This window comes from Cyclopterus lumpus, chromosome 7, assembly GCF_009769545.1.
Source record: "Cyclopterus lumpus isolate fCycLum1 chromosome 7, fCycLum1.pri, whole genome shotgun sequence".
NCBI lineage: Eukaryota > Metazoa > Chordata > Actinopteri > Perciformes > Cyclopteridae > Cyclopterus > Cyclopterus lumpus.
The window spans coordinates 21,592,675-21,607,063 of record NC_046972.1 but is presented as its reverse complement, the minus strand read 5'-3'; the positions used below and the strand labels follow the sequence as shown (position 1 = coordinate 21,607,063).

General features: G+C 44.4%; 1 protein-coding gene across 1 annotated transcript; it reads right to left on the bottom strand.

The window, feature by feature from the left end:
- Positions 1-1,955: 1,955 nt before the first annotated feature.
- On the bottom strand, positions 1,956-7,487 carry spo11 (SPO11 initiator of meiotic double stranded breaks). The gene is made up of 13 exons (XM_034537986.1): positions 7,375-7,487; positions 6,806-6,919; positions 5,896-5,984; positions 5,440-5,506; positions 5,225-5,333; positions 4,706-4,792; positions 4,498-4,534; positions 4,242-4,351; positions 4,053-4,152; positions 3,574-3,611; positions 3,099-3,175; positions 2,578-2,689; positions 1,956-2,075 (listed from the first exon to the last, which is right to left on the bottom strand). The coding sequence occupies exons 1-13, from the start codon at positions 7,485-7,487 to the stop codon at positions 1,956-1,958; spliced, it is 1,173 nt and encodes a 390-aa protein (XP_034393877.1).
- Between the last annotated feature and the right edge of the window lie 6,902 nt (positions 7,488-14,389).

Sequence of the window (14,389 nt, the reverse complement as noted above, 5' to 3'; positions counted from 1 at the left end):
CGCCCACCGGCCGTCACGTAATGCTGCCAAAGATCGTCCATTAGAAACAGGAAGCACTCTACGTCCATTGAACCGGACACATGAACTACTTTTAAACGAGTTTTTTCTTCTTTCTTTTTTTAAATGTCAAATGTTTTGTCTGATTTAAAACTTCCCTTTTTCAATATTATCAGTGTTGCTCACCTCTTTAAATAACAATGGTGAATATTTGCCCACTGTTACAGCTACTCAGTCAAGTACAGTTATGTGACATTTATTTCCATGGTATTTATATTTCCACCTAGGTACTTCCCTTTAGTACATTAAAGTGTCAAACATTTGACTATAAATTTATTATTTAACTGCTATAGTTACTAGCTACTAGCTTAGACTAGTAAAAACAAACAAACATGCATAGATTAGTTAGCTCAACAGCATTAATAACATATGACCTTGTTGCCTATACATTTTTTTTTTTTAAAGGCCACTACGTTTGCTGTTAGCTTAGTTTAGGACGTGTGCGTTTAAACAATGCAATGTTCAGGTTTTGTACACAAAAAAAGAATGAAACCACATTCGTTGTCATAACCATCAAATAAAAGAAATCAAAAACATTCATTATCCTAAATTACCACATTGCCATACGGTCCAAAGCGGTGTGCAACACCTGGCCCTCGTGACCCTCCCGATTGTATTGGCCTCTGTCCCAATTGACAGCGGCCTTACGCCCCCTAGTGGTGGGAGGTCCGAAAAAACAAAACAAGCAAAATGGCTCTTAAACACACCGGCCCCTAATTGTTATCGACAGCAGACAAAACAATTCTTAACAAATTTTTACAAAAAAAGTACGGCTTGTAACAGTCGATTTCATAAGATTTGTTTTACTCTTCTCTCTTGTAAGGAAGTTTTCTGTGTTATTGTTTTCATGGTGGCTGGCATATTGAGTTTATCTAAATACGGCTTTGACCTTTAATTAATTTACAAAGTGTGTTCGAAGAAGGTCTTAGGCCTCAGAATAACCTCTTTCTGGAGCCACATGCTGGCAGCTATGCACCAGATATTCAGTTCTGAGTGGGCAATAGTTTAGGGCTATTAGGCAGCAATCTTTTATTTAGGTAAAATGTACTTGCAATAGTGACATTTCGACTTCTTACTCAACCTACGAGTCTCCTTTATTTATTCAAATAAAACTCTGATCTTAAAAATCTAAAAAGCGTGCTTTACATTTGGTTCTTACCTTATCATCTGCAAACGCCGTCATCATTTCAAGTGTTGAGTATGAAAAAGAAACGTTATAAGCTTCCAAGAATTTAGTGAATGATATGCAAAAGAATATCACTAATCATTGTGATCTAGCCCTGTGTGGATATTTATACTGTTATAGGTAAAGTAAAATGTGTTAAGAGGAAAAACTAATTATATATAAAATGAAGACTGCCTCCACATGCTGGAGGACAGATTTAATGGCAAGAACAGTAGCGGGAGCTTTTTTCAATGTTATGCACTAATAATGAAACAACTCGCCTGAGTCAATCCCAATTCCCAAAACCATTAAATCATCCTTCTCCTCTAAACCACGTCATCCTCGCACCGACACGCACAGCGATATAAATCACGCAACACAATGCTGAAACAATTGTACAATAATTAAATCCATGATTGAAACCGATCCACGTAGTGTGTGTGTGTGTGTGTGTGCGTGCGTTTTGGGAGTGTTTGCAACAGCGGTGCCAAAAAAAACCTCCTGGGAACATAAACGGGGACAAGAATCGACTTGTCGAAGGGAAGTGTGTGACGGGGTTTTTTAATGATAGGATGCGACAACCGTCAATCACAATTATAAAACAAGTCAATCATATCTAAACAAAAATAAAATAAATAAAATAGAGCAAACACTACAAACCAACTTCATCTTTTTAAATCCATATGACCAGGTAGCAGTTCACTTGCGATGCCACTAAGGGGCGGCAGAGCGCTCATACCCAGCCCCCGTACCGCAGCTTGTTGGGCAGGTAGATGCTGGTGAGGAAATCTGGCGCTATGGCTGCGAGGGACTGTATTTCAGCCTTGACTTTGCTCTGCTGCATCAGCTCCATCTAGGGCGAGAGAAAACGGGCGGTTATATTTAAGGGAGCGTGAAGGGAGGAGGCCGCGCATAAATCATCATCATCATCATCATCATCATCATCATCATCATCAGGTGTTTATCTCCAACGGTCTCCGCATCGTCTGTACCAGCGGGGCCCCGAGAGTCCTCTTCAGGCGCATTCCTGCGCCGTGTGTCACGCCGTCACAACCGTTGTAAACCTCCGAGAAGGAACACTTTAAGTTTCCTTTTGAAAAAACGTGTTTCACACTAGTGTGTGTGTGTGTGTGTGTGGAAGGGGGAAGGTTGTGTGGAAAAACTATGATTGAGAATTCAGAATCACGTGGTAGAGGTTCACGCTCAAAACATCCAATTGAGAATTATTTGTGCGTTTTAGGATGACGAAAGAATAGGAAAAAAAAGTCAACGTTTTTGGTCAGATTGAACTTATTCAGACGTGAGGGACTTCCCCGTCATCGCTCTCAGTCGATTCTGAAGCGGTTTCCTCTCACCTCTCTCTGCCAGTCGGGTTTGCCGGTGACGTACGGCCTTTTGAGGAGGCTGCAGAGTTTGCTCTCGTCTCTCCTGGTGAGGGGGATCAGGGAATCCTCGGGAACCCGCAGCCTAAAGAATGAGATGTCGGTTTGAATTTTTTTTTTTTTTTTACGACACATAATAACCAAATTGATGTCGTGAAAATGTCAGCGGGCCGGGTTCAATTGTCCTTTTCAGTCCATTTCCTCCCATTCTCGCTTTTGAGTTATTATGTGTATGTTTAGGGAGTGGGGGGAAAGAAGTGCAGGCTATAATTAAATGTATGTCAAAAAAGCCCATTTTGGCCTAAATTTGTTTAAGGCGACGTATACTTAAAACTCGATATGCTCTCGGATGCAATTCCGAGAGGAAAAGGAGAGGAAAAAAAATGAGCGCGACGGCAACAGAAACCAAAACAAACAATCCAAATGTCCCCAGAATATAATCCCAATTAGAGGCGGGAGGAGGAAGTAGGAAGTAGCGAAAGCGAAGTCCAAACCTCTTGAGGTCAGTGGGGAGGAGGCCGAGCCACATAACGCTGGGGACAGTCAGACTGCGGGCCTCAAACGACATGGACTGTGGAACACGCGCCGCGCGCGCACACACACACACACACACACACACACACACACACACACAGAAAATGCTCACACACATAATGCATCTTAAATAAACACACTAATCAGCACTGTACCTACCGTGTGGTTATGCCCAACACATGTTAACGATGAACTTAATGAACACAAGGAGGATTAAAACAGCAACAAAGACATTGCCACACAGTCAGTCAACGTTTTCACTCCCTACGATGTCAGTTTAAATATTCTGGGATGGATGATTGGACCTTTTTTTTTTTTTTCTTACTTAAAAACTTAAAAGAGGGGCATAATTACACATTGCTAACAGTGAGACACTAAACAGACCGCATTGGATAATATACAGTATAGGAATAAGTGGCGTGGCAGCAGACTCACCACTGATCCGTACTTGTAGATGCACATGATCTCAATCCCTGGGAAAATCAGAGAGAGAGAGAGAGAGAGAGAGAGACACGGGACACGCTGCAATCACCAGCATACCAGAGCAATTATCCTCCAAAATGTGTAACAGAGCTTAGAACAAAGTGAAGCATTACATATGTGTCTCGCCATGCCATGGGGAAAGCGTTAGAGGTATGGAGACTGATGGAAAGTGAGCCGTCCTGCCAGGACGAGAGCACGCCAACGGAAATAACAGTCGGACGAGGCACCAATGACGTAGCGGACAGGTGCTAACATCAGCTGGCCTGGCGGGACGTTTTTTTGCCTCCCTGTGTGTGTGTGCGCGTGCGAAGATGAAAGTGCAGTCCCAAGTGTTGTTAAACGCACGGGGGGGGGGGGGGGGAGGGGGAAATATGCACGGTATGTGCGAGAGGTGAAACCGTTTTTTTTGCGCTCGAGACGGAGACGAGTACCGTGAGGGTCGGCGTCCACCAGAGCGAAGACGGGGACGTGCAGCGCGTCCCAAAGCTTTCTCACCATCAGCCTGCTGTTCACGTCTGGCACGCCTTTACCCTGATCCACACAAACATGGTGAATAATGGCCTTTATTCATTTTATACATTAAAAAAAAAAAAAAAGAAAAGAAAGAAAAGGAAACGCACTGTGATGATGATGCAAGGGGACATCTTGGTGCAGAAGTCGTCGTCCAGTAGTCTCTGAAACGTCGCGTCCTTCTCAACTATCATGACAAATTTAGCAGCCGACACAATATCTGCAAACGATGAAGGAAAAGCAGCCCAGAGCACACAGCTATGCAGCGTCCTTGTCACACAGAAACATACTCTAAATACATATATATATATATATATATGACACTCAGGAGGTACACACACACACACACACACGGTGAAAGGATACTTCTAATCCCACGAATGTTTGATGAAACTGCAACGGCCTGAAAACCAAACGTAGCAATGAAAATGGGTTTGACTCGTTCGTTTCTGTCACGCGGCTCGTTTTTATCGTTTATAGCATTGGCAGGAAACAGGAGGCGCCCTGTGGCGCTGCGGTTTTCACAGCGTCGTAACGCAAAAGACCGTTTTCATGCTCTGGATGTGGAACTTACAGCCGAGCTGGAGCGGCAGTCAATCCTTGTGCCGTCCTCCTCCAAATAACACAGGGCACCTGATATTAATCCCTTTGACGTGGCCAACTGGTGACATAAAAGTTTCACACACACACACACACACACACACACACACATACGTTAAAGCATGCTCTTATTAACACTGCCCTCTTCAATTCAATCTCTGTTTGATCAAAGGGACATTTTGTTCCCCTCCTCCACAGGTGTTTCCCAAGATATGAAGCAGAAGAAAGTGCTTTAAAAAAAACAACAAAAAAAAACAGCGTTAAACAGATTTCATCTGCGGTACTTGAACTAATAAAAAACGAAGCATATCCAAAGGAATTTTTGCTACACAGTCTTAATGTCTGAGGCGTGTGCGTGAGTGGGGGTTTTTCATATTTGTTTTTTTTTTTCTTCTTCCATGCATTTACACGGCGCACCGTCTCTCACATTACAGAGAACACGCACACACACACACACACACACACACACACACACACACGCACACACGCTTACCACATGTAGTGATCTGCGTGTAACCTTTAGCATGCAGGAAATATCATCCACGATGCTATCAACAGCCTTCTGAGAGCCAAACAGCTGTGTGTTGTTGTAATAGATGTCTCTGTGGAAACAAAAATGGTAATCTTTAAATTCAGGATGTATATATATAAAAAATAAAACGCATGCACAGAACACACATTTCTAAATCACAAAATAAACCTATAAACCTTTTCGTTGCAAACGAGTTGCTCTGCACAAGTTTGTAGATGACCAGGAAGATCTTGAGAATTTGCGCTTCAAAAACAGAGAAACAAAACAAAAATCAATGGAAAAATAAACACTTATTATTCACTTATCACATCTTTAAAACAAAAAAAGGACATATTCTGTTCTTGATTAAGATGTCCACGTGGTGAACCGATCCCTAAAAGCCTCTTTCAACATTTACTGTCTCTGCCAATTTGTCACCTAAAACGAAGTCGGACTTTTACTGCCGTTGGTGCGGTTTGGGGAATGTGTTCGCAATGAAAAAAAAAGAAAGAAATGAAAGCCACGTGAAGCACCGTACAAATGTAAAGCCGGTTTGACTAAAAAGGAATGTCGGTTGTCAAAAAAAAAAAAAAAAAAACTGAAGGAGAGGGGGGAACCATAACGACAAGAGATGTGTGCGTATGGCTTCTCACCAAATTTAGTGACGGACGACGGACAGTCGCTCCGAACGGTGGTGACGGAGCATCCCGGGTTCATTTGAAGCCCGACGGCACTGTCGAAGCTCAAGTGGGAAGTAACGACAGAAAAAGAAAGAAACGTGCGTGGAGTGAAAGGGGGGGAAGAAAAAAAAAACATCAAAGACCTATACACAAAATTGTGTATGCCACATTTACTTTTAGAGCTTTTGAAAACCAGCTCCCCCACCTGTGAGCCATCTAAAGTCCCCCCCGAGGGCTACCTGTGGGAAGGCCTCCCCCCCCCTGTACCTCGCCGTACCGAGTCCTCCGTGGAAACCTCTGGGATTTCCGCGCATTTAAAAAAAAAAAGAAAAAGAAAAAGGGCTGAGAATGTGCTTTAAGCTGCGGCGAAGGTTTGATCCAAACAAGACCAGACAGTCCGCTTTGTTCTGAGCATCAGGTCTCCGCGGCCTAGTTCGCATTAAAGCCCTTTGTAAATGTTGTGTTTGTGTAGGCCGGAGCTTTTCACTCCCTTATCATGCTGTCATCTTTTAAAAGCAGCAGGAAGTTATTTCAACTTCAATCTCTCTGATCCAAAGTTTAATTTGGTGGGGGGGGGGGGGGGGGTTATACCGCCTGCTTGCCAGTGCAGTCTGCTTACAACACTTCCCTTACACAGAGCTGAAGTGTGTATTAAACAGCGATCGGATCATCTTGTGTGGCCTGACCTTCCCAAATAAAAAAATTAAAAAAACCCCTACAGGTAAAATGTTTGTTTATTTCTTTACACCACATGACCGCATGCGATTACCCTTTAAAAAAAAAAAAAAAAGGTCAGAAGGCTTATTAGGCAGATGTGAAGTCTTCGGGGCGAATAAAACATTTATTTTTATTTTATCATGCGGCAGCTTGTTTAAATAGTTACCTGATGTTGGCCCAGCTGGATCTGTTGGGCAGTGCCAGGACGGGGGCCTCGTCTCTGGAAAGACTCGTCACTATTCCGAGGATTACGTTTTCAATGCGGGTCAAAATGTCCCTGCTGGAATTTAAAAAAAAAATTATACAAGGCTTCAAAAGATGGGCTGGCAAAAAAACCAATATATATATATATATATATATATATTTGATAATATACTGTATTTATTCATTTTCTGGAAAATCTGAGAAACCGCCTGTGATTATTTTAAATCTTTTTTTTTTACTTTGAAAACTAAATATAGTTTGGTGGGAAACTAATTATTCAAACATTATTATTATTATAATCTTAATTATGGAGGAATCATTGAAACCCTTATTTTACACATACAACTAAAAATACGTGTTCCTGTGTTTTAACCAGTAAACAGAAAACCGAACTTTTGACCCGTCATTATGGAAACTTGTTACACTACGGTTAGCTTGCTGGGGAACCCGGATGTACCGCTAACGAGTTAGCTAACGTTAGCTCAGTCAGTTGTAACGTCGCGTTAGCTAACAACCGGAACTTAACGTTACCTGCTGACTTCTTCTTCAACACGCAGGCAATCTGTCATCAGTTCGACATTGTTCAGCAGTTCAGTACGAAGCTTATCAACTTCTGAAAACAGCTCTGATACACGGGATGCCATATTTATTTACGTTTAAGACGAGCCGAGTGAACGTAAAGAAATTATATTCGTATTGATTCATCCGCGTAAGAATATTGTGGAAATCTCGCGAGACTTGCGCACGCGCAGCTGACTGATTAGTTGGTTTGCCTGCTGGAAAGATTCACGTTGTTTTAATGGTTTTGGACACGAAAAAGCTATTGAATCTCAACAAAAATATGACAACTTCACGTATTTTACATGGTAAGACGATATTCACAACATGACATGCATATATGTAGCTTATTTAGTATTTAAGTCATTTATTTAAGTGGTGAAAGTGACATTAATGCTTAAGTACTGTATTTATCTACCGTTTTAATGTACTCATACTTTACTTGAATATTTATTATATATATATATTTTTGCATTTGGTTATTACTTAAATAATAGACCACAATATAACCGTTTAGTTATATTTAGTTAGCTGTTTACTGGTTATATCACCAACATGTCTTTTAGTTGTATTTGTAAACACCAAAAACAGCTTTAAAAAAAAAACATAAAAGAAAAAGTTAAAAGTTTGACTTTTTGTGTCTTCAGTTTCAATGGTTCCTCCGCAATTTAGGCTCCAGGAATAAATATTTTCTCTTTTGAAGTGTTTTTTCTTCTGCACCTGGTATTACCTCAGAGCTCTGACTGCACTTGTACTCTTCCTCATGAAGCCGAGTAACTGCAGGTCCTTCCACCTGGCAGAGAAGATTACACAGATCCTTGTTTAGAAACATTTTATTGCCACGCACGCACACTTTCATAGCAAAATGAAGTGTTGATGCCATTTCTTTAAGACATAGAATTAGCTCAAGGAGTGTAGTTGTGATATTAAGCATTTGTAATGTTTTTTCCCCCTCAAACATATCTGTAAATGTGCAGCTGCACTTTCCTTTAGGGCTTTTCTCCTTGCATTGTGCTCGCCGCTCCACCTTCTCTCTTTTTCTCTCGTTCTCTTTTTCACCTGCCCTTCAGGCCAGTCTGGACCTGAAGGGATCCGAGTACTTCTTCCATGAAAGGCTCAAAGTACAGGGCTTATATATACACACCACTTACACCATCTGGTAGTTTAAAAAAATACAATTCATTGTATACTACGCGGCAGTATATGACAGAATGCTGCCACTTCTAAATTAAACCAGTTTGCTTGTTGTTTTTCTTTACGTGTGTTGCGTGTGTTCAGGTTGTAGGTCGACTGATGTCGTCACAGGCACGTAGCAGCCTGGAAAGGACCGCAAGCAGCCTGGAAAGGATCGCAAGCAGCCTGGAAAAGGACCGCAAGCAGCCTGGAAAGGACCGCTAGCAGCCTGGAAAGGATCGCAAGCAGCCTGGAAAAGGATCGCAAGCAGCCTGGAAAAGGATCGCAAGCAGCCTGGAAAGGATCGCAAGCAGCCTGGAAAGGATTGCAAGCAGCCTGGAAAGGACCGCAAGCAGCCTGGAAAGGATCGCAAGCAGCCTGGAAAGGATTGCAAGCAGCCTGGAAAGGACCGCAAGCAGCCTGGAAAAGGATCGCAAGCAGCCTGGAAAAGGACCGCAAGCAGACGCCAGTCTTCCTCCTCAACCCGGTCAGTGCATATGTGCAACCTTCGTCCATTAATGAGAGGACACGTGTGTGTGTGTGGGCCGGTTAGTACCTCATTGGTGTCGACCTATTGCTGGTAGTGTTAAGAAAAATCCCCATTAGCACCCTATCACTTAATACGGAGACCCTTAAGAGCTTGCTGCTACTTGTCCAAAGGTGTGTGTGTTTCTGTTTGTGTGTGTGTGTGTGTGTGTGTGGTTTGGGGGCTTAATTGACAGTGATTAGAGTCTCAGAGAAACAAAATATTGTATCCGTCAGCCATGTGGAAGCAATATTTAGATCTATTTTTTGATGGTGATTGTGTGTAAAGAGTCATTCTGCGTCCGCTAGACGTTGTACGCGTTGCTCATTCTGTAGCCGTTAAATTTCACTCTCTCAGACAGTAATTGACTAATGACAGAGGGTTTAAGCTCCAAACATAAATCTGGCATTACATGAATACGGCGCCTTGAGGAAATGTTGCTTCATCGCCAACCTGTTCAAAACCTGTTCAGATCTCTTTGTTGCATTGTGCTGTCATGTCAATCTATCGTTGAGACCGAGAAATGTTCTTAGTTTCTAAAACTGTTTGATTTTCCGGAGTCTCCACCTTCAAGAACTGCCGGCGGGCATGCTGTGTGTGTTTGCGGAGGCACCGCGGTCTTTCTTTCACAGTGTGAAGGCCTGGTCAGAGTGTGCGGGAGCCAGGATCTAAAGAGAAGAGGTCTGTGCCCCCGACCTGACCCTGAATATTTCCTAATGTGCAGCTTTACCAAAGGTTCCCCTTTCCCCTGAGTGGCTTTGACAAGCTGCTTCCGTAGTAATGGCTCTTAATTTCTGAGTAATTGCTATCTCTAAGTGATGAGGGACAACCCCTCACCCAGGCTGAAAAAAAAAATCATAACATGTGGAAGTCCACAGGTTGTGGGGGTCCTTTTTTTCTTCTGTTCCAGAAAGCCTGAGACCCCATGCGGTTCCTTTGGCCCGGGAGAGATTTGTGTCGAGTGTGAGGCCCTAACCTGAGGAGACAGAGTGCAACGAGTCATGTGCTTGTCTCGGGACGAGTGTTTGTGCTGGGCAGGAGGGGGGAAGCATGGGGGGAGGAGGGGGCGCAGGGGGGCTGCACAGGGTCAGAGGAAAGAGAGTGGGGGCACCCGCTGCAGGTGAGGGGGATTAGCTGCAGCTAGAGGCCCAAAGAAACTAAATACAGATCTGTCAACCTAATCCTCACAAATAGAAAACAGAGCTGCCCTCCCTTCACAATCCACATAGTTCAGCACATCCACCTCCTGCTCCTCTGCCCCCCCCATCCCCCTGTCCACTTTCTACCTCGGGCTGTCCTGCTCCTCTGTTTCTCATCAGCTCTTGGCCTGGGCTAGTCTGGCTATTCCGTCTCCTCTCTAATGGCTCCTCAGACCTGCATCCACTAAAGAGGAGCTGACTGATCACCCGGGGTCCTCCCCTGATTGACAGACCAGCACGGCCCTATACAGAGTGGCGAGAGCAAGAGTCAAAGGGGCAAGGCCCCCTCTCTGACAGCGACAGCCATCTAAATGGGACCTCTACCTTGAGCCGCGTGGACCTGCGTAGACCTTTATCAGGCCCTCACACCTCAGTAATGGATGCTGATAAGCATGAGACCGGCTCAGTGTCAAGCCTGGACTCTGTGGCGATGACACAAGTGACAGAGCGCCCTGAGTGATAACATCCTGCTAGATGGATAAGCTTTACTAAGCCAGGCATTTTGGTAGGCTTAGCTAAAACGGTATCTCTGCCTGTCAGTCACACCGAGTATAACCGATGGGTCCGGCTGGACCGCTGAGCGCTATGAATCAGATCCGAGCTTCTCTGGTGTTCCTCCATCGCGCCCCTATCCGACCGCAGACAGGCGCAGGTGTGACGGGACGTACCGGATACAGGCGGAAGTAGATACTGAGTGATGGCGGGGAGGATTACAAGGTGCCACATTTAAAATAAGAGAACTGTGTGTTCCTCAGTAGAAAAATATCCGCTTGTCTTTTTTTGACATGCGCCGGCGCTGCATGCCGTGTGGACTCTCTTTGACATAATAATGCAGAAATTGAGGATAAAATAGGGATTTGGTTGCATTTGCCGGTTCCAATTTGTATTTGGTTCTGAATCTTAGTTATAGCTGAGAGTCTTAACATATAACTTATTGCATTTTTCTTTCTTTCCCCTAATCTATTTCCTCTTATTTGTTTTATCAGCACTAGGAGCAAACAGCCATAAAGCTAAAATAAATCTATCTGGCAGATCTTGCGTTCTTAGTTCTTGAAAATGAAGTGATGCATATCTCAAATAAAGGCAAAAACTAAATAGATTTGATAAGGGGAGAGCACTTGGATTCAATTACTCAATAATGGATCCACATTGTGAGAAAAAATGCTTTCAAAACTCCAAGCCTAAATGGGGATTCGCAAAGTGCACTATTTTGAAGCTGTTTCATATTCCCACCCCCTCTCTCCTTTCTTCTGCCGGCCTTACAGCTGGGTCTCATATGTGCTCATGAGGCCTCTGGAAGTGTGAGACACCAGAAGGGGGGACATTTGCAAAAAAAAAAAAAAAAAAAGCTCAGCTCCACCTGGTTTGGCTGTTTTAACAGGCCGCTGGTTTGTGCGGTGCACACAGTGGGGTTGCACCAAAAATGTAGACAAGGGGCGGACAGGACAGGCAGACAGGGTGGTGTAGGTGGGGGGGGAGGAAAAAATGTGCTTCCATCCTCTCTTATCCTTTGCACCCCGACCCCACACTGCTTCATTTGAGGGTCAGTTTACCCTGAAAAAAAAGTTTTTACAGTATCTTCCACCCGAACCTCCATCCCCCCCCCCCCCCCCACTGCGTACACAGGCCTTCAAAGGACTGCTGCCTGCTGCTCTCTGAGGCAACACACGAAATAAATATTAATCTGACCTCTGACCGCGTGCTTTGAGCTCCTAAATAGAGATAAGCAGGCAGATGGAGGGAAGAAGAAGAAAAAAGGCACCGACTCTTAGAGAAAAGAGATTTTAATGCGGAGATTGAAAAAGTATCATCTTGTGCTCTTGTCAGGGGGGGGGGGGGGTTGAAAGAGGGCGTTTCATGCTCGGCTGTGTGGTCTCCTGTGGAGCTTAGTATCGTGCTCCGACCTGTCGGGAAGTGCGTGTGCATGTGCGTGTGCGTGTGTGTGTGCAGATTGTCTCAGATCATTGTGGGAAGAGTGTATGTGTGCACTTAAAAAAAAAGTTCCTCCAGGCAAAATGTCAAATTTGAGAAACATTTGAGATTAAAAAAAAAGGAACAGGAAGAAGCAACCGATCGTAAATATGACACGCAAAGATCTATGGAGTTCACCTTTTTGTAAGCCCTTATAGTAAAACTTCACAGTCGTGGTTGCACAGCTGTCCGATTCATCACAGTTCTGCTCTCGAGTGATTTACTCGACTGGCTCCGCGAGCAGAAATGTGTCCACTCTCTTCGTTTTGCTTTTTATCGTGTTTTATCGCGTTTTTTATTTGAGTACTTAATCGTCTTGACAGTGTGTAATCGCTGCACGTCTAAATATCTCAGTGGTTGTCTGTATCTCAGATTTCAGTGTGAAATACTTGTCCATTCTTTTTTCGGCTGCTTGTTATTATTTTCTTTCCATATGTGTGTCGGCGACTAAAGTTTTTCAAAACGCCATTTGTTCAGATTTTTCTGCTTTAGCTTTCCTTGTCGAAGGCCCCTCGGTGCAGCTCACCCAGCCTGGTCTCCTCCGCCTGTACCCACTGTTTACGGTGACTGTCATCAGGCCCATGGAGGGCCCAAACAAAGGGGGGTCTGTTCCTATTATTCTGCCCCAGGATCGTCAGCCCCTCTCTGGGCACAAACTGAGCCAAGGGGTTTGTAGTTGTTGCAGGAGCACCAGTGTGTGTGTGTGTGTGTGTGTGACGGGGGGGGGGGGGTTCAACCTTACAGCAAGGGCGAGAGAGCAAGAGAACGAGTGTAAAACAATGGGAGTTAGAGAGAGAAAGAGGGGAAGATGTATAGTTGTAACTGAAAGCCAGGGCCTTTTCAAGTCCTCCGTTGGAAACTGCTGTAATGTAAACACCTGCGGCCATTAGCTGATTCTATCTGAGGCACCGGATAGAAATGTTTATATGTTACAGGCTACTACTGAAAGGCCATTTAAAAGCAAATAGAGGATTAGATATACAGAACGAGACGTGGCAGGCTGTGTAAGCTTTCAGGCTTTAAGCCATGTCGGATTGTCATTGGGGTAAAAAAAAAAGAAAAAGAGAGAGAGGAGTGCGAGGCCTTTGAAGACAAGAAACCGCCACATTAAAATGGGCAGGAAGGTGGGCTAAGTGTAGAAGACCCCAAGACACGCTCTGCCTCCTTTCCCTTCCTCTGTTTGCAATCACAGCTTAAGTCGTCTGGCAAGCCTCTCTCGCTGTGCCATTGAAGTCTAATTTTACTGTCGTAAAAAATCACCTGGCAAGCCGTATGGCCCTAAAACATCTCAACTACTAGAGCCTTTAAAACTCCACTCTCTGCGCAGTGAAAACAAATCTTTTAGGAGGTCTGTCTCGATAAAGCAGTGCATGTGAAACCCTTCAGCCCGTGTCGGCGACAGAGCCGAGCGCCCAACGGGGTCAGGGGGCGTTCCATTAAAAGTGTGGTGTTTAAGAGGTGCTGGGGGCCAGGATGGGGCAGATGGAGGGATGGAGCAGCTGCCAAACATCTGCACCCTTGCTCGCTCTCTCTCTCTCTGCTGTCTGTGCACCGCCCGCCTTTTGTCACAAACTTCCTGCTCCAGCAAGTGGGGATAGGAAGCTTGGATATCTGCACAAAAAAAAAATGCAGCATGAAATGGCCGCGACGAAGGCTGCAATGCTGCCTCTCTCTTGACATCAAAAGATGACCGGCTTTTTTCCACTGTGAGCCGAGGCATTCAGAGAAGTGCACCTGCGGATCGCATGAGGGCACATGCGATCCGCAACTTGCATTGCTGTATTCAAGTATTCAGCCACACAGGCACACAATGAACTCCCTCGTGATGAAGGCTGTTGTTTTCCATATCAGCACTGAAAGGTGTCTGGGACATCTTTCGTTATTGAAGCCACACAAACACACGCAGGCGCTGGTGAGTTTGTGAGAAAGGAATGACGAAATGTGCTTCATCATAAACCGAAGCGTCGTGATACTAACCCTTTTTTTGTATTTGCACAGCCACGAGCCAACTGGTAACAAAGGCCAACTTCGTGCTATCCCCATTAGAAACCACAACACACACACACACACTCTCCCTCTCTCTCTCTCTCACTCTCACACACACTCCCTCTCTCGCCCC